This window comes from Neopelma chrysocephalum, unplaced genomic scaffold, assembly GCF_003984885.1.
Source record: "Neopelma chrysocephalum unplaced genomic scaffold, ASM398488v2 Primary Assembly neopelma1_63, whole genome shotgun sequence".
Taxonomy (NCBI): domain Eukaryota; kingdom Metazoa; phylum Chordata; class Aves; order Passeriformes; family Pipridae; genus Neopelma; species Neopelma chrysocephalum.
The window spans coordinates 4544136-4569094 of NW_020897720.1; the positions used below are offsets into that span (position 1 = coordinate 4544136).

General features: G+C 47.0%; 1 protein-coding gene across 1 annotated transcript; it reads left to right on the forward strand.

Moving 5' to 3' along the window:
* Positions 1 to 2018: 2018 nt before the first annotated feature.
* YIPF5 (Yip1 domain family member 5) lies at positions 2019 to 8851 on the forward strand. The gene is made up of 6 exons (XM_027682835.1): positions 2019 to 2105; positions 2356 to 2464; positions 3665 to 3834; positions 5097 to 5242; positions 6782 to 6963; positions 7789 to 8851. Exons 2-6 carry the CDS (start codon positions 2364 to 2366, stop codon positions 7949 to 7951), a joined length of 762 nt encoding a protein of 253 aa, XP_027538636.1. The 5' UTR covers positions 2019 to 2105; positions 2356 to 2363; the 3' UTR covers positions 7952 to 8851.
* The last annotated feature ends 16108 nt before the right edge of the window (positions 8852 to 24959 follow it).

Consider the following 24959-nt stretch of genomic DNA (forward strand, 5'->3'; position numbering starts at 1 on the left):
GCAGGCATGTGAGAGGTCAGGGGACATCAAGCGCGGGACTAAATTGTTTATGTGCACAGCTGGTGTGTGTCTGAACCTCACCACCACCTACCTGTTCAGTGACAATGATAAAGTAGCAATCACAACTCATTTAATTTTGAAGTTTCAGCTAAACTTCCTCAGCTGGGGTTTCCCCTGAGTGTCCACCTCAAAGCCCACCCAAGCCAGCAAAGCATGGTCACTCCTTCCTTTGTTCAGCACTGGGACATGAGAGTTAATAAAAACAATTTCTAATTAACAGTCCCAGTACAGCCTTTTTCCCTGCCCCACCATGAAAAAAGGGAGCAAAATGATGAAAACTAGAGGGATAAACAATGAGTGACATTGGACTGTGAAGCAAAGGAGCTTCTGCACATGAAAGTGTCTGCACAGTCCCAGTTATGTTTTTCTTAATTCTCCAGTATTCCCAGCTCCTGCAGCTCATTTGTGAGAAATGGACTAACAGCTAATCTTTAATAAAGACAAGAAGATTCGCGGCTCTAAAAAAGTTTTTGTGTGACTTCAGGAAAATATTTCTTGTGGACATATAAAAGGGTATGAAAGTCTGGTACTAAATAACAACAATTACTGACTTTTTGCTCAGCAGCACCATCAGCTCCTCCATTTCCCCAGCACCTTCAAGGCCACATAAACCCTCCCATCCATGCAGGGATCAGGGCACACATTGTTCCCTTTGGGAGATGAGAGAGATCATAGGGAAAAGGCTAAATCTGCAGGCAAACTCATTTCATGTCACTAAGCTGTGGCCTTGAGGAGAAAAACACACCTCAAATGAACATTATGCATAACAGTATCTCTAGGGCCAAGTCTACTCTTACTGATGCCCACAGGAATTCTGTCTGAATCACGGAAATGGCACTTCATCTCTACTCTGTTCCATATTTATACAAGTGTTCACAACACCATTTTATTTAATGAATATTAGGGAAAAAAATCCTTGAAAGAGATTTTTGACAAAAAATCATGTTTTTTACACCATCCCATCTGCTCTGTGTGACCAGAGTAAGACCTGCCACCTGGGTTTCCCTACACAGGGCAATACTGATGGAAGGATTTACAATGACAATTAATTTTTTTTACATGTCCTTGGATCCATAAAAATGAAGAGCAATGAGTGGTAACACAGTGGCTCCTGGACTTGCCTCAGGTAAATCAGTATTTGGTGTTCACTTCACAGCTGGGAGATGTGGGGATGGACTCTTCTCCCAGGTAACAAGTGACAGGACAAGAGGACATAGTCTTTAACTGGACTAGGAGAGGTTCAGGTTGGCCCTCAGAAGGAATTTCTTCACAGAAAGGGTTGTCAGGCTTTGGAAGGGGCTGCCCAGGGAGGTGGTGGAGTCACAATCCCTGGAGGTGCTCAGGGAGTCACAATCCACTGGACGTGGCAATGAGTGCTCTGGTCTGGTTGACAAGGCAGGGATCGGTCACAGCTTGGACTCTTGGTGGTCAGGGAGGTCTTTTCCAACCTCAGTGATTCCGGGATTCTGGGATCCCGCTCTGTGCCCAGCATCAGGCACTTCATTAAAGGGAGGTTGTAACTGCTGATGCTTTAGCGCCCAGTGAAACGTAGACACAACTTTATTCCTCAAGTGTATTTAAAGGGGAATGTTTCTCCTTTCTTTCGATTTGAGGCAAAACAACGCCGAGAAGTGACTGCGTTTCGCAGCCTCGGCTGTAACGATGCAGGCAGGGAAAGCCTCCAGCTCCTCCTGCGCGGGGGCTCCGCCACCGCCCGCCTCCCACATCCCACAGCCCGGCGGGAGGAGCCGAGGCGTCCCACGGGCCGGGCCGGAGGACACCGACCCCCGGCCGTATCTCGGCCCTCCCCCGCGGCCATCCCGCAATCATCCCGCCGCCATCGCGCCCCCGCCCCGCGTGGCGTGAAGCGGGGCCAGGCCAGGGAGGGGCTGTGGGCGGGGCCAGTCAATGGGCGGGGCCCGGGCCCGTGGAAGGGGCCCCATGCTGCGCATGCGCGGATCGGCCCGCCCTGTCCCGGAAGCGGTGTCGCGGCCGTGACACGTCGCAGGGGCCGCGGCGGGAGCGGGGCCGGGCCGGGGCCGCGGGTGCGTCCGGGACTCGACCGGGCTGGGCTGGGCCGGGCCGGGGGCACCACGGGGACGAGACAGCACGGGGCCACCGCGGGGGTGGGGCAGAGCGGCGGCCGAGGCGCTGGGGCAGCGCGCGGCCCGAGGAAGGAAGGGAGGGAGGGCTGGGGGCCGCGGCGGGGGCCGAGCGGCGGAGGAGGCAGCGGGCAGAGCGGGCCCGGCCCTGACCTGGGGAGGGTTCTGGACCCGCCTCGCTGTTCCCTTGCAGAGGTGGCGATGTCCGGGTTCGACGGCTTCAACACCGAGTTCTTCCAGACCAGCTACAGCATCGAGGACCAGTCGCAGCCCTACGACTACAGCGGGCGGCAGTACAGCAAGTAAGTCCTGCGTGTGCTGTGTGTCTGTGCACCCTCGGCGCCCCTCGGCCTCGTAGGGTCATGAATGGGGTTGGTTGGGAGGGACATTAAAGTCATCCATTTCCACACCCTGCCATGGGCAGGGACACCTTCCACTAGAACAGGTTGCTCCAAGCCCCGTCCAACCTGCCCTTGGACACTTCCAGGAATGGGGCAGCCACAGCTTTTCTGGGAATTCCATCGCATCCTCTCACCAACCTTCAGAGGGAAGAACTTCTTCCCAGTGTTCCATCTAACCCTGCTCTCTGTCAGTGGGAAGCCATTCCCCCTTGTCGTGTCACTCTGGGCCCTTGTCCAAAGTCCCTCTCCACCTCTCCTGTAGGCTCCCTTAGGATGCTTCTGGGACAGTCTGTGTGTTTGGGAAAGGACTGGCATTTCAGCCAACTGCTGTTCCCTGTAAATGAATCCCTGTTGCTCTGTTTGATGAAGAGCTTAACTCACAGTGTGTATAAGGAGATATAAGTTTTCTGTTTAATCCTCTGCCTGCTACATTTTAGAGCAAGTACAAGAAGACTGGAAGAAAGGCTATATGAGTAATCTTAATTATCTGAGTAACTTGCATCTCCTTGGGAAAAGAAATGGTGTTCTTCTGCAAGTCCTTCTGCACTTGGGGACTAAAAATTAGTATCACGCAAATGAGCCAGCAATGTCATGGTGGTTCCCAGGCTGCAGCAGGGAAGTGTGGTGGGTGTTCCTGGGTCAGGGGAGATCCTGGGAGCCTTGTGTGAATATCCAGCCTTGGGCTGAGTGGTTTGGCCACTTCCCTGTGATGGATGGAGCAGGTCAGTGCCTGTTTGTGACCTGAACAGGGTTACAGTGCTGAGACTGAACTCTGCTAACACAAGGAGAGAAATGACAAGGAGTTCTAAATTTTTTTCTTTATATTTCCACAGTTAAATATTTTGGAGATGTTTACTGAAACCTCTGTGGTCAGACTTGGGAATGATCAGTGGCCAGAATAACTCGGGAGTTTGTTTAGGGCAGAGGATGTATTTGATTGGGCTTTTTCATAAAGGATCTGAGTACAGGACCATCTAATGGGGCTTTTAAGAAAGAATGAGGGATTTGCTGTGGTTTATTTACTGAAATAAGCTTTGCCTTAGCAGGAGGTGTCTCAAATGCAGCTCTGTGTGTGTCCTAACGAGGTGTTGTGCTTTTCAGGCACTATGGAGGCTACGAGTACCCTCAGCAGGGCGGGTTTGTCCCTCCCGACATGATGCAGCAGCAGCCCTACACGGGGCAGATCTACCAGCCAACACAGACCTACACTCCTACTTCAGCACAGTCTTTTTATGGAAGTAATTTTGAGGATGAGCCGCCACTGTTAGAAGGTAACACTTTATGTTATGGCCCAAATCCAAAACTGTTCCTAGTTTGGGGATAAGTTGGTAGCATTGTGTGGATTCCCTGCTGCTGGAAGTGCTCAGTGGATTTGAAATTCTCATTGATTTTTTTTAACCTGTATTTTGGTGTATGAAATACTTGTTCTTGTGTGAACTTTTGCAGTTTTCAATTTGTACTTTATTGCTTCACACTAGCTGCTCCGTGGCAGATTTAATCAATTAACTGGAAAACCTGACTGCATGAAAAAACACTTTATAGTTCTTTTGTTGGAAATAATACTTGTAACTGCCCAGTTTTGCTAAAATAAATGGCTGCAGGAACTTTCAGTTTATTCTTGGTTAGAACTGGAATGTTTCATTGCCAGCAAGGAATGCTAAACACTGCAGAAATGCCTGTGTAGAATACAGCCTGTGCAGAGTGCCAGAGCGGATATTCATTTACTGACTGGATTGATGGAATCAGTTTCCAGCTTATATCCATTATTTTTCAGTTCCAAACAACTGAATAAACCCTTATTGTTGCTGGGTAGAGAGGCAGGTGTCTGTCACACCTGCCACCTGTACCTAGTCACGATACCTTCCACCTTCCGGGGTTATTTTAAGTTATTTTTTAATTTTAATTTATTTTTTATTAATATTCAAATTAGTATTTGACTTATATAGGTGCTTCCCAGAGCAGCGGGCAAGATGTAACTGCATCTTAACTTGGGTTTGAGGCACAGCTCTGGGCAGACTGGAAGGAGGGAGACTGGAAATCAAACCCAGCTAGAGGGAGCTGGGAAACTCCTTGTCATTAGACACTGCTCCAGGGGATGAGGGGTTTTTAGTGGGCTCACTGGCTGATTTGTGAAAGGGAAATCCCCCAGGGATGATTAACTGTAGAGAAGCTCCTTTGAATTAGAAATCCTTGAGGCAGCAGTTGTTGGAGACCTGGGGAAGCTGCATGGTCTGTGCTGATGCTTTTGGTGCACAACAGGGAACTAGGCTGAAGGAACCTCTAGGCTGCCCCAAAACACTGTTTATGCTCTTACCTGGTCCTTCAGAAACCACCTGGGCACTTCCCAGCGTTTGAGACCAGGAATGTGTAAAGGCAACACAAGGAAAGATGGGATCAGTCAATTCTCTGCTCCCCATTGGGTGGCTCTGGACACGTAAAAGTGGAGAGGCAGGGAAAACTTAAGAGTTGAGCAAATGGGGGTGACAGGAAGGGGAGGAGTGAAGTCAATGTGCATCATTCTTTTCATTTGTAGAACTGGGGATCAATTTTGACCACATCTGGCAGAAGACACTGACGGTGCTGCACCCCCTGAAAGTGGCTGACGGGAGCATCATGAACGAGACGGATTTGGCCGGACCCATGGTCTTCTGCCTGGCTTTTGGAGCCACGTTACTGCTGGTGAGACACTGCCTGCAAAACGTGGCTGTTTGGGCATTAATGTTCTTGGAAACACTGGGAAAAGAGCCACGTTACCTGTGGGTTTATTGGAAGTGACTTCTTGGCACGGAGGCCAAAAAAGCGTGGCCTGGCCAAGGATTTCTTAGAGCATCCTGAGTTTGAAAGGACCCCCAAAGGTCATCAAAGTCCAACTCCTGGCCCTGCACAGGGCAGAAATTTGTAGCTATATGGAAGAGGCACTGGGGCCTCACATGCCAATGGAATCAATAAGTCCTGACACATGAGGTGTGACTTTCAGTGTCAAGTCACTCTGGTAAAGGACTTCTGAAACAAACCTGCTTTCACATTTATTTATTCTGCATAATAGGTCAGTCAGTGGTGAGGCCTGGTGGGTTTTTTTAATTGAGCTTAATTGGAATAAGATTGTGCTTTAATGCCTCACAAGTGTCAATGATGAGATGACAGAGTAGCAGCTAACAGTGTTCCTTGGCATTGAAAGCTTCAGGGTTTTTAATCAGTTTTTATCTTTGAATGCTTCAGGCACTGCTTTTAATTTCTGCCTAAAATTTCACGTTGCTGTGACAGTTAGAACACGTTTTGGTACCGAGGGGACTTCAAACCTACTTTAATAAGTAACCTTTATTTATGGAAACTAGGCCAGTCAAATTAATGAACGTGTTTATAATAGATATGTTTGAAATTTCTTTTCCTAAGAAATTGTTGGTTTCTCCTGTGTGCTTTCTTAAAAAAATCCATGGAATGAAGTGAAAGGAAGCGAGCTGAGCATGGCACAGGTTGCAGCAAATGTGATTGTTTCCAGTGCTTGAGGAAGAGGAGAGTGGGGTTTTAAGTACCTTTAGGGGGGACACCCTGGAAGCTGCACCCTGGGAGCTACCTGGCCCCATGTCCTGTTGGGTGTACCTTGGGGCAGGGAACCATCAATTTTGGCCTAGGAAAACCAGGTAATTACATAAGATACACTGTAATAATCCAGATGTGCTTTCTGTGTGCTTGTTAACAAGCACAGTTTGACTTTTGACTTTTTAAAATCTATCTGAGTTAATCCTGAGTTCATACCCAGTGCTTTGCAGCTCAGCTTCAGCTGTTCCTGGGAATTTTTCATAATTTACCTTGTGCCATAACTTTGTGCAGTCTGTCACAAATTAAAGGACTTCAGCTCTGGATTTGTTTTTCGGTCTTTATGTACTTGTTCTGTAAAAATTATTATTGGAAGTAATCAGTCTGCATGAGCAGTTATTGATTAAACCTGAAGAGTTCATAGGCTGAGATCAGAGAATAACAGTCTGATAAAAATCTGTTCATTAAGATCCACAGAGTCAGGAGAAATTCCAGCCTCCTGGGTGGCTGGAGTGTGCAGGTGCCCTGGGGCTCAGGTTGGGGAGGAACTGCTTGTGGGATGTGAGAGTGGGGGTAAAGGGGAATGAAGATACCTGTAACCATCCCTTCCTTAACCCTGTGGAGGTGTATAGATTTTTATCCCTCCCATAACTAGCACACATCCCTCTGCTTGGCTTCCAGGCTGGGAAAATCCAGTTCGGTTACGTGTACGGGATCAGTGCAATCGGCTGTGTGGGGATGTTTTGTCTCCTGAACCTGATGAGCATGACTGGGGTCTCCTTTGGCTGCGTGGCCAGTGTCCTGGGATACTGCCTGCTTCCCATGATCCTGCTCTCCTCTTTTGCAATTGTATTTTCACTACAGTAAGTACTTATACTCCATAATTTGATAATAGATTCTTCTCCCGAGATGATGAAGGAAGTTATTGAAAGGAATTTTCATATGCAGTGATAAAGCTTTGTATAATTTGAATATGACAGGTTTTTTTAGTAAGTGTAAAAACATAATTATCAACAGTTTTCAGGTATTTACTGGGAGAAAGGTGAGTGAATACTGGTTTTATCTCAAAGTCAATTGACAGCTTTTAAATAAATAGACTCCAAGAACAATCTCAGGTTTGTTTTCAGCCAGCTCTGAGTCTGACAGATCTCAGTACCTGTAAAGTCTAAAAGTAAATATTATTTAAGATGCAAATTAGAATTTTACAAACGGAAGAAAATGAATGTGGTTCCTCATGACTATGAAATTAGGGACTGAAAAGAAACAGCTTGCCACAATTAGTTCACTCACTGCTTTTATGTTTCATATGCACAAGAGTTAATTTTGAGGGGGTTTTATGCTGTTGTAGTTGACTAATACTGTTCTGGAGTTTCAGAATCACAGACTGGTTTGGGTTGGAAGGGACTTTAAAGCTCATCCAGTTCCAGCCCCTGCCATGGGCAGGGACACCTTCCACTATCCCAGCCAACTTGGCTTTGGACACTTCCAGGGATGAGGAGTCCACAACCTCTCTGGGCAACCTGTGCCAGTGCTTTACCAGTGCTTTTAATGGGACTATTTCATTTAATGTCAAACATAAAAGCTAAACTTCATCATAGAATCTGTACAAGGTGTCAGATGAGTCCAGGTGTGACTCCTGTAAGTGTGTATACACGTGGCTTACATGAATTCTTTTTTCACCTTTCCAGGGGGATGATGGGGATTATTCTCACGGCTGGAATTATTGGCTGGTGCAGCTTTTCTGCTTCCAAGATCTTTATCTCTGCCTTAGCCATGGAAGGACAGCAGCTCCTCGTAGCCTATCCCTGCGCGTTGCTGTACGGAGTCTTCGCCCTCATTTCGGTGTTTTGAACAGACTGTCCAAACTGGGGGACTCTGGTGGGCCAAAAGGAAAATCCCAACTTGGAACTTGGAATTGGACCAGAAACAGCTGCAAACAACTGTCTCGTGTTGCTATCATGAAACTTAGACCAGTTTGAATCACCTGGAACAATGGAAAAATGTCTCGTGTTCACTTTTTTAGGACTTTGAATACTGTTTTCAATGACCTGGGGTGCCCAGAGCTTTAATACGTGTTCATGCTTATCAAGTTCCTGTGATTTCTTTCCCATTCCTAGATCTTTAGAAAAAGTAACTTTTGGTTGTTTATTTGAGGGTTGTGATTTTTGTTTGTTTGTTTTGTTTTGTTTTTTAGGGGAGGGAGAAGGGTTACAGTTATAAATTGATAGACTTTTTTCCAAAACTGTTAATGGAGCTGCCATGGATTTGGGGGACTCTGTATAAATCTGCAGTAATGAGGAACCTGTTTCCTGACCCCTCTTACCAAAAACAAAATGCACAAATGAACAAAAGGAATTAGACTGTTTCCTATATCTTAACCAATATACTCTTAAGCTCTTTGGTCTCAATTATTTGTTCCTTTGCTGTGAGAGTATTTCAGGATTTAAGATACTTAAATTATGAATTAGAAAACAGATGCTTAAAAGTGAAAGGGATCTGTAATTCTGTCACACTTGAAACATGACCACATTTGGGTGTCTGAGTAGCTTTATGTTAACATGGATTTCTGAAGAGGACTTCGACAGAGGTTCTTTCCTTCATGGTGCACATACTGGTAGATGAAGAGGAATCTCTTTTGCAGTACTTCCAAGGAAAACTCCATTTTGAAAACGTTAATGCTTGTCAGTATTGTAGTTACTGTAAAATAATTTAAGGCATATTGATTAAATTTTCCTTAAATTTTGAAAAAGGTCTTTGATCTTCCTAATCTTTCTTTTTTAATGTTCCGTTACTAAAATAGAAACTTCCATATCGAAGCAAAATCACAATTAAAATTGAATTCCATGAGTGGATTTGGTATTTGCTTCAGTCACAAATAGTTAATGAGAAGTATAACCTGGTTTGCAGTGTTAATCACAAGAATTCTTACAAGTGTGAGAAGTGGGAAAGTAGAAGTGGTTGTTCTTCACAGAAGCACTTGGTAATTTGTAAAATAAGCAGGAGTAGGCTACAGACACGTTTTATTTTCATACAGGGGAGGTTACTTACATATGTAATAATTCCATGTCCCCAACCTGGAAGTGAAAAAACTGGCAAAGTGCTGGATTACAACTCCCATTATTTCAGCAATTTAACCTGAGGGATTTAATGTTACTGAAGTGATTCAGGTGTCACTCTGGTATCCCTTTGTCCTACCCATGGAATGAGCTATTCCACAGTTGAATCAGCTCAGCTGTGTTCTGTTATCACTTTCTGGTAAGACTCCACTTGGAAACCATCTTCAGGGGAAGCTTTCATCCCAGTGACAAAGGAATGAATCATTCCAAAGGCTCAGCACACATTTTTGTTTGTTTTCCCTTAGTTCTCTACATTCTCCTTGAAATATCTTCCTAGTGCCACTGGAAGTTACTGCCCAGGTCCTTTGCTGGCCAGAGGCAGCTTCTGCTCGTGTCCCTGGAAACTGTGGGAAGTGTTAGGCCTTCAAGGACCCCACACTGATGCACAGACCATTTTGACTTCATTGTGTGCTGAAACAGGCTGGGACAGTGAATTTTGAAGCTCACGGACACACAAAACCCTGCAATTTCCTTCCAGAAATGAATTCAAGAGCCCAGACGATTTTCTCCTTTGATATGCTATTACAAATTACCATCCTAAATAAACGTGGTGAGTGGATTTTATTGAGCAAAATGTTTTACTCTGTAGCTCTGATGACTCTGGGACAGATCTCCCCTGTCCTGGGGCACCAAGTTCTTTTAGTCAAGAACACGATGGAGCACCATGTCCTGTGTCTGTGCAAATAAACTGCAGTGATTACTAATGAGAACTAATTAAACACACAGTGACTCTAGTACACAGAAAAGCTCCCATACTTTGAGCACATCAGGTTCTAATATTCCAATATTGTATTTTGGGAAGCAGCTAATTCAGCTTACCCTGCATATTCCAGTGGGTCTTGAAGCTTGCAGTGATTACATAGATACCTTCCAGGGTGATCACCTGATTGTTGAACTGTTAGAAATAATATCTTCTTTCACCACAGAACAAGCAAGATTCAGTGCACAGGGAAAAAATAAAATTATCTTGTCTCAGTGTACCCCTTGCAATGCAGCTGCTGGGTTTGGAGAGACCACAGGAGAAGGGCTTTGTTTAGATTTAGATGCTCACAAAGTCAGCAGTGGAGGATACTGCACATGCTACTCCAGCAGTGGGAGTTTTCAGGAGTGTTTTGTGTTCCTCAGCACAGAATTTAGCAGTGGGTTTCTAAGTAGTCTCTCGGGGGCAGAGAGAGGCACATGGGAACAGGAGGTCCAATGCTTGAATTCATGGAGGACTTGAAAAAAGTACAGTGTTATGTCTAGACTGGTTGTATTAAATATCCCACATTTCTGGTACATTAATTATGTGATTGCATTGACTGTTTATTGCCTTTCCAAAATCAATCCCATTGATTCTCTGTAATGAAGTTTTGTCCTAGTTCTTGCTTCAATTTTAGTTACATTTCAGATGATTCAATCTCCCCATCCTGTAGAATGTCAGGATTGGATACTATAGCTCTGTGCTCCCATGTCTGCCTTTCATAGTAGGACTTTTTTTTTTTTATTTTCCAAATCTGAACTCCCCCACAACTGTTCTTGTCAGGGTTCTCACCTGGTTTTCAGGTGAAATACCAGCGTCACTTCTTCCACTCTGTATTGTCTCTTGACATTTTCATTGTTACTCACCTTAAACCATTCACATGCAAATGCTGGAGCTGCTTTTTTAAACCCACTTTTATTACCCCACCCAAACTTGAACTCACTTCCTATCCTACAAAGTTGAGAATTACCTTTCCCAGTTTGTCCATTTCTCATCCCAGTTTGCTGATGCTGTGACAGTGACTGTTTTTCAGGTCGCTTGTGCTGTGAGGCAGCTGCTGCTGCAGTTCAGTTTGGTTCCGTTTCTGTGAGTATCAGCAAATTGTGGGGCACATCCTGTGCATGTTTTTAATGTGCTCTTGTGCCTGTCGCCCCTGCACTGGTGCTGGGATCTGTCCCTGAGGGGCTGGTGCTGGGTCAGTGGTGGGTGGAGGCCTGAGCTGATGTGGGTTGTTGTGTGGGCCAGATATTCCCCCATCCCTGAGGTGGGAGTGGAGCATCCTGGAGGTGTGTGGGAGCATCAGCAATTCCTCGTGCTTTGAAGTGCCTTCTCTCCAAAATAACCTTATTTCCATGGGGTTGAGTGATCCACTGGGATACTGGAAATAAGAGCTGGAATACCCTTAGGCTTGGCTGCAGTATCAGCACTGGGAAATTTTCACTAGATTACCTGTGCATGAAGGAACTGGGACTCTGGCTGTGATGCTGCAGTTGGGAACAGGCTTTGTGGTGTGAGGCTGGGCTGGGGCACAGCCCGAGGCACTCGGTAGGAGGGGAGTCACCGGCTGATGCACCAGGGGTGCCTTAGTTCTTGTCTACACCATCAAAAGTTAGTTACTGTTTTGTAGGAACTGTGTTTGCTAAAAGAGCAGCTGGAGCTTTGGGCACAACACACTAGTACACTACAGACCCGGGCTTTGCAGAGAGAGCAGCCCTCGCTGTTCCTGTCCAGTTACCTGGCTCTGGCTCCACCGGGATGCTCTGGAGTGTCTGCGCTCCCATGTCATGCGGCGTCCTAACAAAAACCGCAGGAATGGAGGAACCGGGGCTTGCTGTTTCCTGCTTCTCCACTGGGTGGGCCTGCAGGACTCCTGATGTGCTACAGTGAACCTGATCACAGAGTCACAGAATCATTTAGGCTGGAAAGGACCTTCAAGATCACAAAGTCCAACCTATGATCCATTCCCACCTTGTCAACCAGACCAGAGCACTGAGTGCCAGGTCCAGTCATTCCTTGAACACCTCCAGGAATGGGGACTCCACCATCTCCCTGGGCAGCCCCTTCCAATGCCTGACAACCCTTTCCATGAGAAATTCTTCCTCATGTCCAACCTGAACCTCTCCTGGCACAGCTTGAGGCCATTTCCTCTCCTCCTGTCACTTTTTGCCTGGGAGAAGGTACTTTTAGTTTTTGTTCAAATACCTTCATAGAAACTCTTGTTAGTCTTTGCAGTGTTGTTTCCTGATCACTTACTGCTCTTCCTTTTACCTCAGCACAGGCCTCATATTCCTTCACCATCTTTACTAGAAGAAGATGCATTAAAATTTTCCTTGATGGCCTCACGTACTGTCATCACCATTGAGAGGTTATTCAGAGAGGAGCTGCAGTAATCAGACTGGAGTATTATAAAAATAGCCCTCTGCATTTTAACCTTCTCAATGCCTTTCAGACATACAATTTCACCACTGGATATTTTGGGTATACTTCAGTCTTTAAGTACATGCAAAACGGTGGCTTTGGGAGCTTTTGGATTAGGCAATTCATGAGAAATTAATAAATCATTTCATTACATTTCATTTGAATAAAGCTGCAGCTGTTGTATTGTCCCGAAAAGCCAAACAAGGAAAAGGGATCTGCGAATATAATCTTATGTGGTAAAAGAATACCCTGGGTACAGATGATTAGTTGAACTTCGCTTTAATGATTTCTCTGGACATTTTATATTCTCCTGGAATTCTTATAATCTAAATCCTTCTCTCTGAACTAGATGTACTTGACGATGATGTCATAGTGGGTTTGATCTGGAGGTTGGGAATTCACAGGTTTATATGTCAGTAACAGCTTGGAAAGACACAGATGTTTCACATGAACTTGATTTCAGTGTCTGCAATCTGAACGCATTGATGTATTCACATGTTTACACAGTCAGGATGACAATTCTGACACCATGGGTACTTTATTTCTGTTCATTTATTTAATGTTTAAATAACATTATCTGCTTTAAATAGCAAGGTTTGTGTGTGTGTGGTTTTGTTGTTTTTTAATTGTACAGCCCTCTCCTCCTCATTTCAATCTTTCATCCCTGGCAATTTTCCTGTCATTGCTGGATACAGCCTCAGAATTAAATTTCCAGTGTGAATATTGACAGAAGAGAATATCATAATTACAAATGATTGATCGGTCCAGGCCTACATCATTGGATTAATTCTTCCCTCCTTCCCACCACCGTTTATTCGGAATAAATTTGAAGCAATCAAGAGATTTTCACTCGTGTGCTAATGATCGTTATGTTCTGCCTGAGCTGTAATTGAGCTTAAAAGGACTCATTCTGCCTCAAATCTATTCTTAGTTTGGTTTCAGACCTGAAAGTAGAGCCTAATTTTGAAAATGATCCTCCTGTCTACATATTAGCTTGGGACAGTTTTTCCCACCCAGTCAGTGCTTCCGTTAAAGGCTCCGACTCCCTGGCGGGGTGGGAGGGTGTGGGGAGCTGTGCCAGGCTATTGCCGACCACTCCAACGCCTGCAGGGAAGGAATAGGATTGCATCCCACCCCTCACTTCTCCTAAGTTTTATTGAAAGTACACAGTGATATGTTTAGAGGATGCCAGGAGGAAATAAAGCCACAAAAGGTCTTGGAGCCTCACCATGAGGTCAGCATGAGGCGGTGGTAAATTTAACAGCTGATCCTGGAAAACACAGGAAGAGAGAGAGGAAATATCTGTCCATAGCTCTGAAGTTGTTTCAGGGTCAGGAGCACTGTTCAGTCAGGAGGATCTTCTTGGCTTTTCCCTGTGTAAATAAATCATCCCAGTGTACACAGTGGATGTGGTCACGGGTAATGAGTGAATTCTAACCTGAAAGCTCCTCGCCCTGCACTGCCCTCCCTGTAAGGATTCCTGCATGATGTCAGGCCAGAGTGGTGTGTGGGATACAACCCTGGCCATGGTGCATGGGATGCAGTTACTGGGATGCTCCCAAGTGTGTCTGGATGTTGGCAGGGCCAGCCTGGTGCAGGGGATCTGGTGGAGCCCTCAACAACCCCAGGAGCCGGGGGAGCTGTGCAGGTCACCCACAATGCAGAGCAAGTCTCCTGTTGGGAAGCAGCAAGGGTTTGCTCTCAGCTCTCTCCCTTCTACCTCAGCACATTTGTTTCGCTGTTTTTTGCACTGAATTGTTGAGCAGGTGATTGAATAACCACAGAGGCCCTTTCTTGTTCCTTCGTTATTTTCAAAGCAAATACAAGCACAATTCTGGACCCTGGAGAAAAGACAGCGAAGTTAATTTTTGGACTTGTAAAGCACTGGCAGCAGCCAGATAACACTCATCAAAAACATCAAGCTGAAGCTCTGAAACCTCTCCTCAGTTCACAGAGTAATTTGTCTGGAAGGCTGTTCTATGGGAGCTTTTTCCATGGAAACCTGCAGTGTGATCCCCCAAACAAGTCACTCTGCTCTGATGTGTATGGGCTCGGTGTTTAGATCCCACCCAGCTCTGTTAGTCTGGTTGCCATGGTCCTGTTTTGTTCTTCCTACACTCTCTGATGGATACAGGAGCCATCTCAGGGAGCCATAGGGCTGTGCTCTGACCATGGGGAGTGCGCTGGTCAGGGACGTGCTGTGAGGGGCAGGAACGCTACAGGTTCCTCCCAAGGATCTCTGGCAGAACAAACAGCCCTGGCCTGTGCTTATCCAGCATCTCCAGCCCCTTTGTGCACAGACATTCCCCACTGCAGACTTTTTCAGCCATCACTCCCACCTCGTCACCGGGTCCTGGAGCTGGATGCCAGCCGGGGGGGCTGCCCATGACCCACAGCCTGGCCAGCTCCCCCAGCCCCAGCCCCTCACCTGTGAAGCTGATGTTCCTCACAACTTTTTACAAGAGCATGTATTGACAGGACAAGGGAGAATGATTTTAAACTGAAAGAGAGTAGGTTTAGGTTAGATATTACTGTAAGAGTGGTGAGGCCCTGGCACAGGTTGAAACTGTGGCTGCCCTATCCCTGGAAGCATCCAAGGCCAGGTTGGATGGGGCTTGGAGCAACCTGGTCGAGTGGAAGATGTCCCTGCCCATGACAGGGGAGTTGGAACTAGATGACTTCAAGTTCCTTCCAACCCAAATCATTCCGTGATTCTGTAATTAACTTGCTGCAGTGGCTTGTGCAACACACAGCAGGCTCACACTGGGCACATCCAACCCAAACCTCTGATGTTTTTACCCAGCTTGGCCCTTGCAGCTCTTTTCTCATAAGTCTCTGTTGTTCACAGGCTGCAGCTGACACATCTTGGCCTTGGAGCACAAGGGTCACCCATGATCCTTGACACTTGAAGAGGCTTAGACAGCCAGGAAAGCTTCATGGAGTGCAGTTCTGCTCCACTTTTCTACTATAAAATGCCTTTTCCCTTTTTGCCAGTTTCAGCCAATCCAGTTTACAAAGGTGTTGGTTAACTATCATCATATCTATATCACAGAGGGAGAAATTGAGACACAGAGAAGTGGAATGTTCGTTGAGAGGTCACTAAGCAAAACCCCAGCCTGGGCCCCCAGTTCTCCTGGGAAAACAAAACCAGAACCAAAGTGTATCTTTACTTTTTACTCATTAATCCCACTTTCAGCAACTTATCTGCATCATTCTCTGAACCAAGAAGCTATTTTTGACTGCTGTATTTATATTACTGTGGTTCTTGATACTGCTCACTGTTTTCAGCCTTTATTTCAACACATCTACCGTGGGATTCTCCTGATTAGACACAGATCTGTCGTGCAGATGTAGATAGATGAGTAACTCATCCTAAGCTTTACAGGCAGTGGAAATAAATTGGGTCCAGAAGGCCCTTTCCTTATCTTATAGAGCCATAATGTCAGATGAATCACCCCCTCCCACAGAAAAGGGGTAGCCTGGGTGACTCAGAGACACCCATGAGACCTTGGTCACTTCTGGGATGGATCCCTCTGGAGCAGGAGGGGGAACACGGGGAGCTGTGGGTAAGGCTGGCTCAGGTGGAGCACACGGACAGACCTGGGCACGGTGGCACCTTCAGTGACACCTGGCAGGTGGGAATGAGCAGGACCCTCGTGCTCCACACCAAACTGAAGGGGGGCAGCAGGGCCTGAACCCAGTGGCACTGCTGAGTCCAAGCTGGCTGCCTGAGCATTCCATGTCCTGCAGATCCCTGCATGCTGGGAACACATGTGAGGGTTTGGACAAGGCCGCTGGGGTTTCCCTAAACTTCCTGGTGCAAAATGTGGGCACGGGCAGAGCACCCCTGACCCTGAATCTGTCTGTCACCCAGGAGAAGTATCACCAACAATGTGCCTTCTTCCCAGAGTCACTCTTTGGCCTTATTTCTAGCAAAAATATTCTGACAATTTAAAATATGGAATTAATAAATGAAGAAAGAAGAGCAAATATAACTTCATCCCCAAACTGTTGACTGCAGTGGGGGTGCACTGCCACAAGTGGGGGGGGGAACGATGGGACCAGCTCAGAGCAGCTTTGCAGGAACACTGGGACTCAGCATCCCCTGTCACCAAAACTAGAGTGACAGAAGTTCTGAACGACCATTTCTAGATGCCACTAGATGGCAATCCATGTATTCCAATCGGCCTATTCCAACCGTTCCTGTAATGTGTGCTCCGAGGTGGGATCTGCTCGAAGGCTGCTGGGTCCCTTCTGGGCAGTGCCAGCGCTGCCGGTGGGTGCCAGAGCAGGGGCTCAGGGAGCTGGACAGAGGAACTGGACCAGGGAGTTGCTCCTGCTAATGACTGGGTCTGGTTTAACTTCATCAGGTTAATTTTCAGCTGAAATCAGTTCCCTGGTGTCAGACTTGTGGCAGGGCCATGAATGCTGCAGGAGGGGACAAGAAGGTGTGTGAGAAACAAGCCAAAGCCTCCTCCACAGCAGTGCTGGGTGACAGCACGGCCCAGCAAACAGAGCCAAAGCTGTGATTCTATTTTAAGAATATTCACTAGTGACATATTTCAGACATATTTAACAAAATGTCAGAGCATAAGGAAAGAAATCTCCCTTTGATCCATGAATTACCCAAAGTTTCTACCTGAGGCAGGGCTTGCATTTTTAAGGAAAACTCCATTTTTTCCGCAAAGGAGATGGTCAGCATTTACTGTTTCCATGCTCTTTTCCCTGTTGACTAAAGTTCAATGATGCCTCCAGATCCTACAAGAACCCAGTGCGTCACTGGGGTCTGATCTTGCCACAAACCCTGTCTCACACTGGAGTGCAGCCCTAGGGCACATGCGGGGTGTGTGCACTTGGCTCCTCATCCTCCCCGACAGAAGCTCCAAATCCTGTGCAACAATACTAAAAAAACCAAAAAGGGGCGGAGAGGACAATGATTTTTGGCCAACTGCCACTTCCCTGAGCAGGGAAAAGTTACTGGCTGTTCTAGTGACCTCCACAGTAACTTAACCAGTTACACTTAATTATGCTGAGTAATATAAAAATTTCTGATGTTTTGTGAGCAAATTCCTCCTTGGTCGATGGAAAACAGAAATCCAGCGGAGCAGGAAAATGCCTGTGCCTGACAGTGCTGCCTTATAATCTATTTTTAACTGAATTTCTCCATCTTCTTTGTAAAGAAATAACACTTCTTCACTGCCTCTGGCCATAATTATTGTGCCATAACTCAAGTCCAAGAGACATATAAAACCAGACTAAAAGCAGAGCATTAGCTTTCAAGCAGAGCAAATAATTTTGGAGAAGATCAGTATTTTCTGTACTTAAAACTCTTTTCCCTGGTTTCCATTAAAGCCCTTCAGCTGCTCAAACACAGAACGTGCTTTCCCCAGCCCTGCACTGGTTTGAGCATGTCCGTCTCCGCAGGACCAGGTGAGGAGCTGCCGTTGGCAGAGCTTTTCCACACAGATCCAAAACAGAAGGAGCACCCAGGAGGGTTCACCCGCTGGCACTGCCTCTGGTTTATTTTGTTTGAAAATAATACTGTCATTTTGTCGGGGAAAAAAAAGAAAAAAAGGAATACAGAGGAGAATAAATATTTGAAAATGTTTAAAACCTGTGTTTAGTAATCATTGGGCTGAGTTGGGTCCAAGAGCCACAGCTCCCTTCTTTCAGTGACCTGGTGACCAGGCAGCTCCTGGGAAACAAAGTCCTGTTTAAGCAGAAGAAATGCATTTCAGATAAAACATGTTTTGAAGCAATAAAGAGCTTCTATACAGGACTAACCCTGAAGAGGCTCTGCCCACTGCCAGGGGCCCTGGGGCTGCCCAAGCCTGACAGCAGCAGCCCCCATCCAACCCTCCTGGTGTCACTGGATGAGGAGCAAAGCACAGTGAGCAGGATACCACTCTGTTCACCCCTCTCCTCTGTGCTCCCTCCTCCCCTGTACCCCTGGAGCTCTCTGGGGCAAATTTTAACAAGCCCCTCAATCCCCAGCCATGCGCAATCGGCACCACAGGGAGGACTCTTGCCTCTCCTCCTCCCTTAGTCTTGGGTCATTGTGGCCACAGCAACAACACTATTTACTAGCAAAAATATATATTCTAAAGGTCACATGCAATCACATAGTGGGGAAAAGGGGGGGTGAGGCCCTGGGATCCGGGGCAGGAAGGCAGCAAGGAAACCCATCACTGCCTGCTCCAGTCACGCCTGCTCAGCACCTGAACTATTGCCACAAGCCTCCAACCAACACAGGCACTGCTCTACCTGTCACAGAGCTCTGCCCTAGGGCAGCATGGAACATCCTGATCCCTGCTAGGCTGCAGGTCTGGGCAGAGTGTCTGTGTAAATAGGGCAGAAGGGCTACAGGTGTGTCCATCCACATGGGGGAATGAAATGGCATGGCATGGAATAGAATAGAATAGAATATTGCAGTTAGAAGGGACCTACAACAACCATCTGCTTGACCTGACAAGTCAGGTGTGCCCCATGAGCAACCTGGGCTAGTGGAAGGTGTCCCTGACCGTGGTAGGGGGTGGAACCAATATGATCTTTAAGGTCTCTTCCAACCCAAACCATTCTGTAATTCTGTCTACACAGGTGTTCCCCATCTACTCAAGTGTTCCCATCCACACAGGTGTTCCCCATCCACCCCGGTGTGCCCCACCCACCCAGCCCAGCTTATCAATGCAGCCACGGGGTGGTTCTGGCTTTTCCTCCAAGGGTCACTCTGCTTGCAGGGAGGGTGCTGGATGCAGGTAAGGGCTTCTCTGGGGAGCTGGAGCTGCCTGGTGGGTGTTGGGGTGTGCGAGAGGAGCTCCTTGGGTGCTGTGCAGAAGTTACTGAGCCCAGAAAACAGGTGGTTGGTGCTGTTGGGCTGCTGGATCTGTTTCTCTGGCTGTTTTTCCCCATGTGCCTGGGACAGTGCAGCTGTAGCTGGGCTCCTGGGTTTACTCTCACTGGCCACGTGCAGCTCATGAGTGCTCTGTGCTGGGGGTGCCCTGGGGCAGGGGAGCTTTCTCCCCCTTGGGGCATGGTGGGTGGTCAGTGCTCTGCTGTGCATTAGAAGGAAGCACAGGCTCATTTCAGTAAATGTTATGTGGTGAAACATGTTGTTATGGTAACTAAAGCTCTAAAAATAAGAAGAAAGAGTTGATGTACATAAAAATGACCACATTTTATTTTAATTATGAGAGATTTTAAATGATTTCTATGTGAAAAATTCTGAAGTTTATTTGTAAGTTTTGCTTGTCTTTGTAACTCAGAGCCTGGAAGGAGTTGGGCACTTCAGAGATGTTTCTAGAACTGCTGAGTTACAGCTCTGGTGAGCCTTGGGCTGAGCAGCTGGGCTGTGGTGCAGCTGCTATGCTGGGATATAACAGAGTAACTCAGTCTTTGGGAGATCCTGCTCAGAAACTGAATGTGTAGTCATAAAACTCCATTTGAGGGAAGAACTTCATCTTTGGGTTAATTTAAAAATCTTTCTGAGCAAACCTTGAAGTTGGACTTGGAGAGCAACCAGGACAGCAGGAGCTCTTCTGTGGCTGTATCTATTCAGTTTGCCAAAAGAAGCTGTGGCTGCCCCATCCCTAGAAGTGTTCAAGGCCAGGTTGGATAGGGCGTGGAGCAACCTGGTCTAGTGGAAGCTGTCCCTGCCTGAGGTAGAAAGTGGAACAAGATGAGCTTTAAGGTCGCTTCCAACCCAAATGAGACTGTGGTTCTCTGATTCTATGATCTGCAAGTGCTGGGGCAGGACACAGTTCTGGGCTGCTGGTTGTAGGCAAAGAGTAACTGCTAATCATATTTTGGCATTATGAACCAGTGGCTTTATAGGGAATCTTCATCCAGTTGCACTGTTTTGTTTGTCCAGACGTGGCTGCCCTCCCTGTCCCTTGTCACCCAGGTCAGGAGCTTGGACTTCTTTGCTTTTCCCACTAGTTCTGTGTTGTGAAAGGCAATTCTTGAAACTGAGTCTATTGTTTTCTCTTAATAATAATAACAAACAGTCTTGCTTTGGTGGGCTCACTAAATATAGTTGGTTTCATTGCAAAACCTTCAGGCTCTGCTGTATCCAAAGGAGAGCGGCTGCTCTGCCTGCTGGGGCTGCCTGGGAGCAGCGTTTGAATTACAGAGAACAGTGAACTTCAGTCATTCTTGGAACGACTGGAGAAATGAGGGGTTTATGTCAAAATCCAAATTGCGGCTGCAATCCTTTTATTGATTATAACTGGGCTTTCCTGGAGTTGCCCATGACTGTGCTGGCTGGGCTGGGGGGTCAGGAGAGCCCTCGCAGGGAGGGCACGTGGGTATGGCAGTGTCAGAGCAGCAAATTCACTGGGCAGGACGGTTTTCCACCCGTATCCCAGCAGACTGCAGTGCCCCCGATGGGAATCCTGGGGCGGGTGCCATTCCCGACAGCTCCCCGCTGCCAGACACGGCTCAGCCGCTTCCCAAGCTCGTGCCTGTGCCAGGGTTAAGCCCCCAGTGTTTCACTGTGTTGGGAGAGGACCATTCCATGTGCTTTGCCTGCATTACCTGGGGGACCTGTTCAGTTTAGGTCCTTTAGGACCGGAGGCAGCACCTTCCCCGAGCGGCAGCGCCTCTCCCGGGCTCCCCACGTAGATTTCCCTGGGCTCACATCTGCCCACTTTGGGGGATTCAGCACCAAAAGGAGAGCAGGGTGATCAGCTGCTGAGGTTTCTGGACCTGCAATGCTGTCATTAGACGCCCCCACAGCCTCATAGGTGTGGTGAGAGGCAGCGACCCCTTCTTGGAGGTGGGGCGTCCCCTCCAGACCTGGGTTCCCACACCAGGCTGTGAAGCTCCCACATGGAAGTCACGAAAATCTGTGTCCTTTCTGCTGATAGCTAAGTGTGCAGAAGGAAAAGGGAGGAGGTCGGACTCCTGTTCTGGGAGTGGAGCTCCGTGGGAAGTTTTTGGGGTGCAGGGAGCTGCCTTGCACCCCTCTGCTTGGTGCTGTGTATGCAGTGGGAGCTGCCCGGAGGGGCCCTGCCCCTCTGCTGCCCTCATCCCCACCAAGCTTCGGGGCAGGAACATGTGCTCCTGGTGTGGGGTGAGGTGGGATGATTCTGGGTGCAGTGGGGTGAGGTAGGAGTGTTTCTCCCACAGCTGGATGACTTCTGCATCCTCTAAAAGGCAAACATCTGGAGAAGGGGCCACAGAGAGGAAACTTTCCTTGATACAGAAGGAGAGCTGTGAGAGTCAGCTGCATAGTATGTGTGTATGAAAAGCAGCATTTAATTAAATAAAGATAATGTAAATAGAAATCTGCATCAGCTTTCTGTGTGCCACAGAGCAAAGGCGCTTCCAAGGAGCAGGGAGGGGAGAGGCAGGAATTCCCTCCCTGGATCCTGCCTGCCAGCAGGAACAAATTAACTGCCAAGGCTGTGCTGTTTCTCTTTATATGTATAGACACATAAATAGGGTGCATGTGTGTTTACTACGTGCTGTAATTTCTTAGGTGCTATAAATTTCATGCCTCTTCCAAATATTTGACCACTACTCTGACCTTCTAACCAAAACACACAAAGTAAACTGTATGAGATCTATATGTACAGTGGCTGTCGGTGAGCACTAACATTTACCCAGAGTTGGGGCTGTTTATATTGCAGCAGCATGAAAAATGGCAAATGTGGAGCAGAGAGGCTGCTCCCGGTGGGAAGTGCTTTGAATCCAGGGAAGGGATGGCCTGGGAGTGAAGCTGTGCTGGTGGGAATTGGGCTCTTCCACCATCTCTGAGCATTCCCTTTGCATGTCCTGTCCCACCAAGGAGACCCTCCTGGGTTGGGACTCTGATTTGTGTTCTGTTAGTGGGTGTTTGAGCCATTACTGGTGCTGTGTTGGTTCAATCATTCTTTTGAGAATGCAGCAAGTGGCTGCTGTTTGTCATGGCTGGGATCATTGTGGATCATTGGCATTCTAGGCCAATAGATGGTAAAAGTGGTGATTTCTGTGTGAGGTTTTGAAACCTCCTTTTAATGATGTCTCTTCAGCTTATACATTGCTCTCTTTGTCTTCATCCTTCATCTCTTTTCTGCTGCTGTTTTGGGATGAAAGGGTGCCAAAGAGCTGATGGCTGCACCCCTGTCCTTATCCTTTGTGACACACAGAACTGTTTGCAGAAGCTCTGTCAAGCTCTGTAGGTGTGGTAAAGGCTCCCCAACCCAGGCCACTGCAGCCCAAGGTGCTCTGGGAAGCTTGGCCACGGGTGTGGGTACAGACACTCCAGCCCAGCTTGTTGGAGCCTGAGTTCAGGGCTGTGGTGGGATAAGAGCAGCCCCTGAACTCCTGGGACTGCTGTGAACTGGGAAACCCAAACCCACTGAAGACTTGGAGTGTCCCAGCCTGATGCCACCAAACCCTTCTGTGCTCCCAGTGCTGGTGACTGGGGACAGCTCAGGGAAGAACTAGTCTGATATCCCAGTGTAAAAAAACCAGGGGATTATCCTTTCTCACACGTAAATTAAAAAGGAAAAGGTTGAAACAAATTTTACATTTTAAAATATTGGTTATGAGGCATTTTGAATTCCCCTCTTACCCACTGGCAGAGGTGGCTGTGTAGGGAACTGGTTCTCTGTTATTACCCCTCTGCTCTTTCTGTGGTGTGACCAAGCTATGTTTGATATGGCTCTTTAGCCCTGTGAAAATGAAAGAAATTGTATCTGATCGAGAACACTTAATAGGCATTAAATTAGATGTTAAACATTTAAAAAAGGGACAGGACATGTATATCGACAGCTGTGGGAGGAAAAAGGATCAGCTTTCCTACCAATGGAGGGGAGGTTCCCGTCAGTCCAGTATTATCCATATACTATACTGAAACCAGTGCTTGGAACACTGTGGGCCTTCCTACCCCTACCTTGTTTTCCTTGGCCATTTTGTTGGCTAAATCTCTACTAACTTTTGGATAAAATCCTGATTTTTTTTTTTTTTAAGTTAATGGAAGTTTGCATGTGCTTAGATGTTGAGTTTGCCCTTTCCTATTGCAAGTTTGTTTTTTAACCGTTTTTCTGGATTGTTACACTGCTGCAGGCTGGTGTTCCTAATCGTGTATTTCTGTGCCCTGCAGACCTGTCACGGCTACAGATTGGTAATGAATAGTGACAGTTTGGAAACTTGCTCCTTTTTTTTTTTTTTGACTTCCGTCCTTTCTTCTTTTTATTCCTGCTTCTCCTTTATTCCTTGTTTCTCTGTGCCTGTTTAAATCAGATGCACGTGTTGAGTGAGGTGAGAAGAGCTTGTGGATGGTAAAGAAAATGTTCACTGAGTGGTACCACACACGTTATTCAGAGATTAGAGGTAACACAGCTGTTATTCTGGAGTCAATAACAGAGATATTCTGCACCCCCAACTCACAGATAATGAGAGAGGGGTGAATTATTTTTAAGGAAATTGCAGAACTTGATTTTCTTTCTCCCTTTCATAATATTGGGGATGAAATATCCATGCATCAGGAAGAACGTAGTTAATCTGTAATGAGCTGCCAATATGCAAATGAAGTTGCTCTTTAGCAGTAATTGAAACCATCTCTGGATGTCTGACTCTTGGCTCAAAGGGTCCTGTGGTGCTGGGGCTGTGACAGCAGTGAGCTGTGTGTATATCCTGGCACTGAGCAGGGAGTCACAGCTCTGGGAAACCTCAGCCAGGAAGGAGGTGACCCACACTGGCACAGAGATTGCTTTTTAAGGTCCTGAGCCTCTTGTTCCATTTGAGAGAGAGAAAAAATAAAGAGGTTGTCTTGCTTTGAAACAATTTTTTTTTTTGTTCTGCAAAAATCTGCCAGTGCTGTGGACCCCAGTAGATGGTTCTCAGAGGGGTGTTGAGTGTTTTTGGAGCTTTGAAGAGAGGAGCTTTGAGACAGAGGAGCATCACAGCTGCCTGTGTAAGCAGGACATCATACCTTGGGGCTACCAAGGTGAAGTCCATAACAAAGTTTAATGTCCCTACAACAATTGTGTTGAATGGTGTCTCTCCAGGACCTCACAGCCAAGCCAAGCAGCAGAATTCCATCACAAAGAGTCCATCTGGTTCCTGCTGTCTCCTCTGGGCAGTGCTGCGTTACCTGTTTCCTTGTGCCAGCCACAGCCCTTGCAGGGATGGTTTTCATCTGGGATAGCCCAGGTGAGCAGGGCTGGCAGAGGAACAGCCACCACAGCATCAGGGCAGGAGGAAGGTGCTGCTGTGAGCTGCAGCTGGTTTGTCAGTGTTTGTCCTAGCTCAGCACTGTTTACTGGGACCACTGCAAGGGATCAAGGCTATTGTGGACTTTAGTGATGGAAACCCTTATAAAACAGGAGTCTTTACAGTGGTGTTTGTAGCTGGATGCCAGACTCAATCTGAGGATGGTTTGTAGTGTCTTCCAGCTGGTGATCCTGCTGCAGCCTGCCCAGGGTGCGAGGGCACAGGGCCGGTTGGGGACACCAGGGATGCTCATGAATGCCAGAAGAATACGAAGTCAGAGCAAGTCAATGCCCCAGCAAAACCAGTCTGAGTTGTTATATTCTTTTCAGATGCCAAAGGAAGCTTTAAAGCAATCCCATTGTGCACCTCCCAATCCAGACCTGTT

Bases quoted from the DNA above. Each gene is read 5' to 3' on its own strand.
- YIPF5 (XM_027682835.1), top strand. From the start codon at position 2,364: ATGTCCGGGTTCGACGGCTTCAACACCGAGTTCTTCCAGACCAGCTAC. The intron at 3,835-5,096 runs GTAACACTTTAT...TTTCATTTGTAG, and splicing joins TGAGCCGCCACTGTTAGAAG to AACTGGGGATCAATTTTGAC. The intron at 5,243-6,781 runs GTGAGACACTGC...CTTGGCTTCCAG, and splicing joins TTGGAGCCACGTTACTGCTG to GCTGGGAAAATCCAGTTCGG.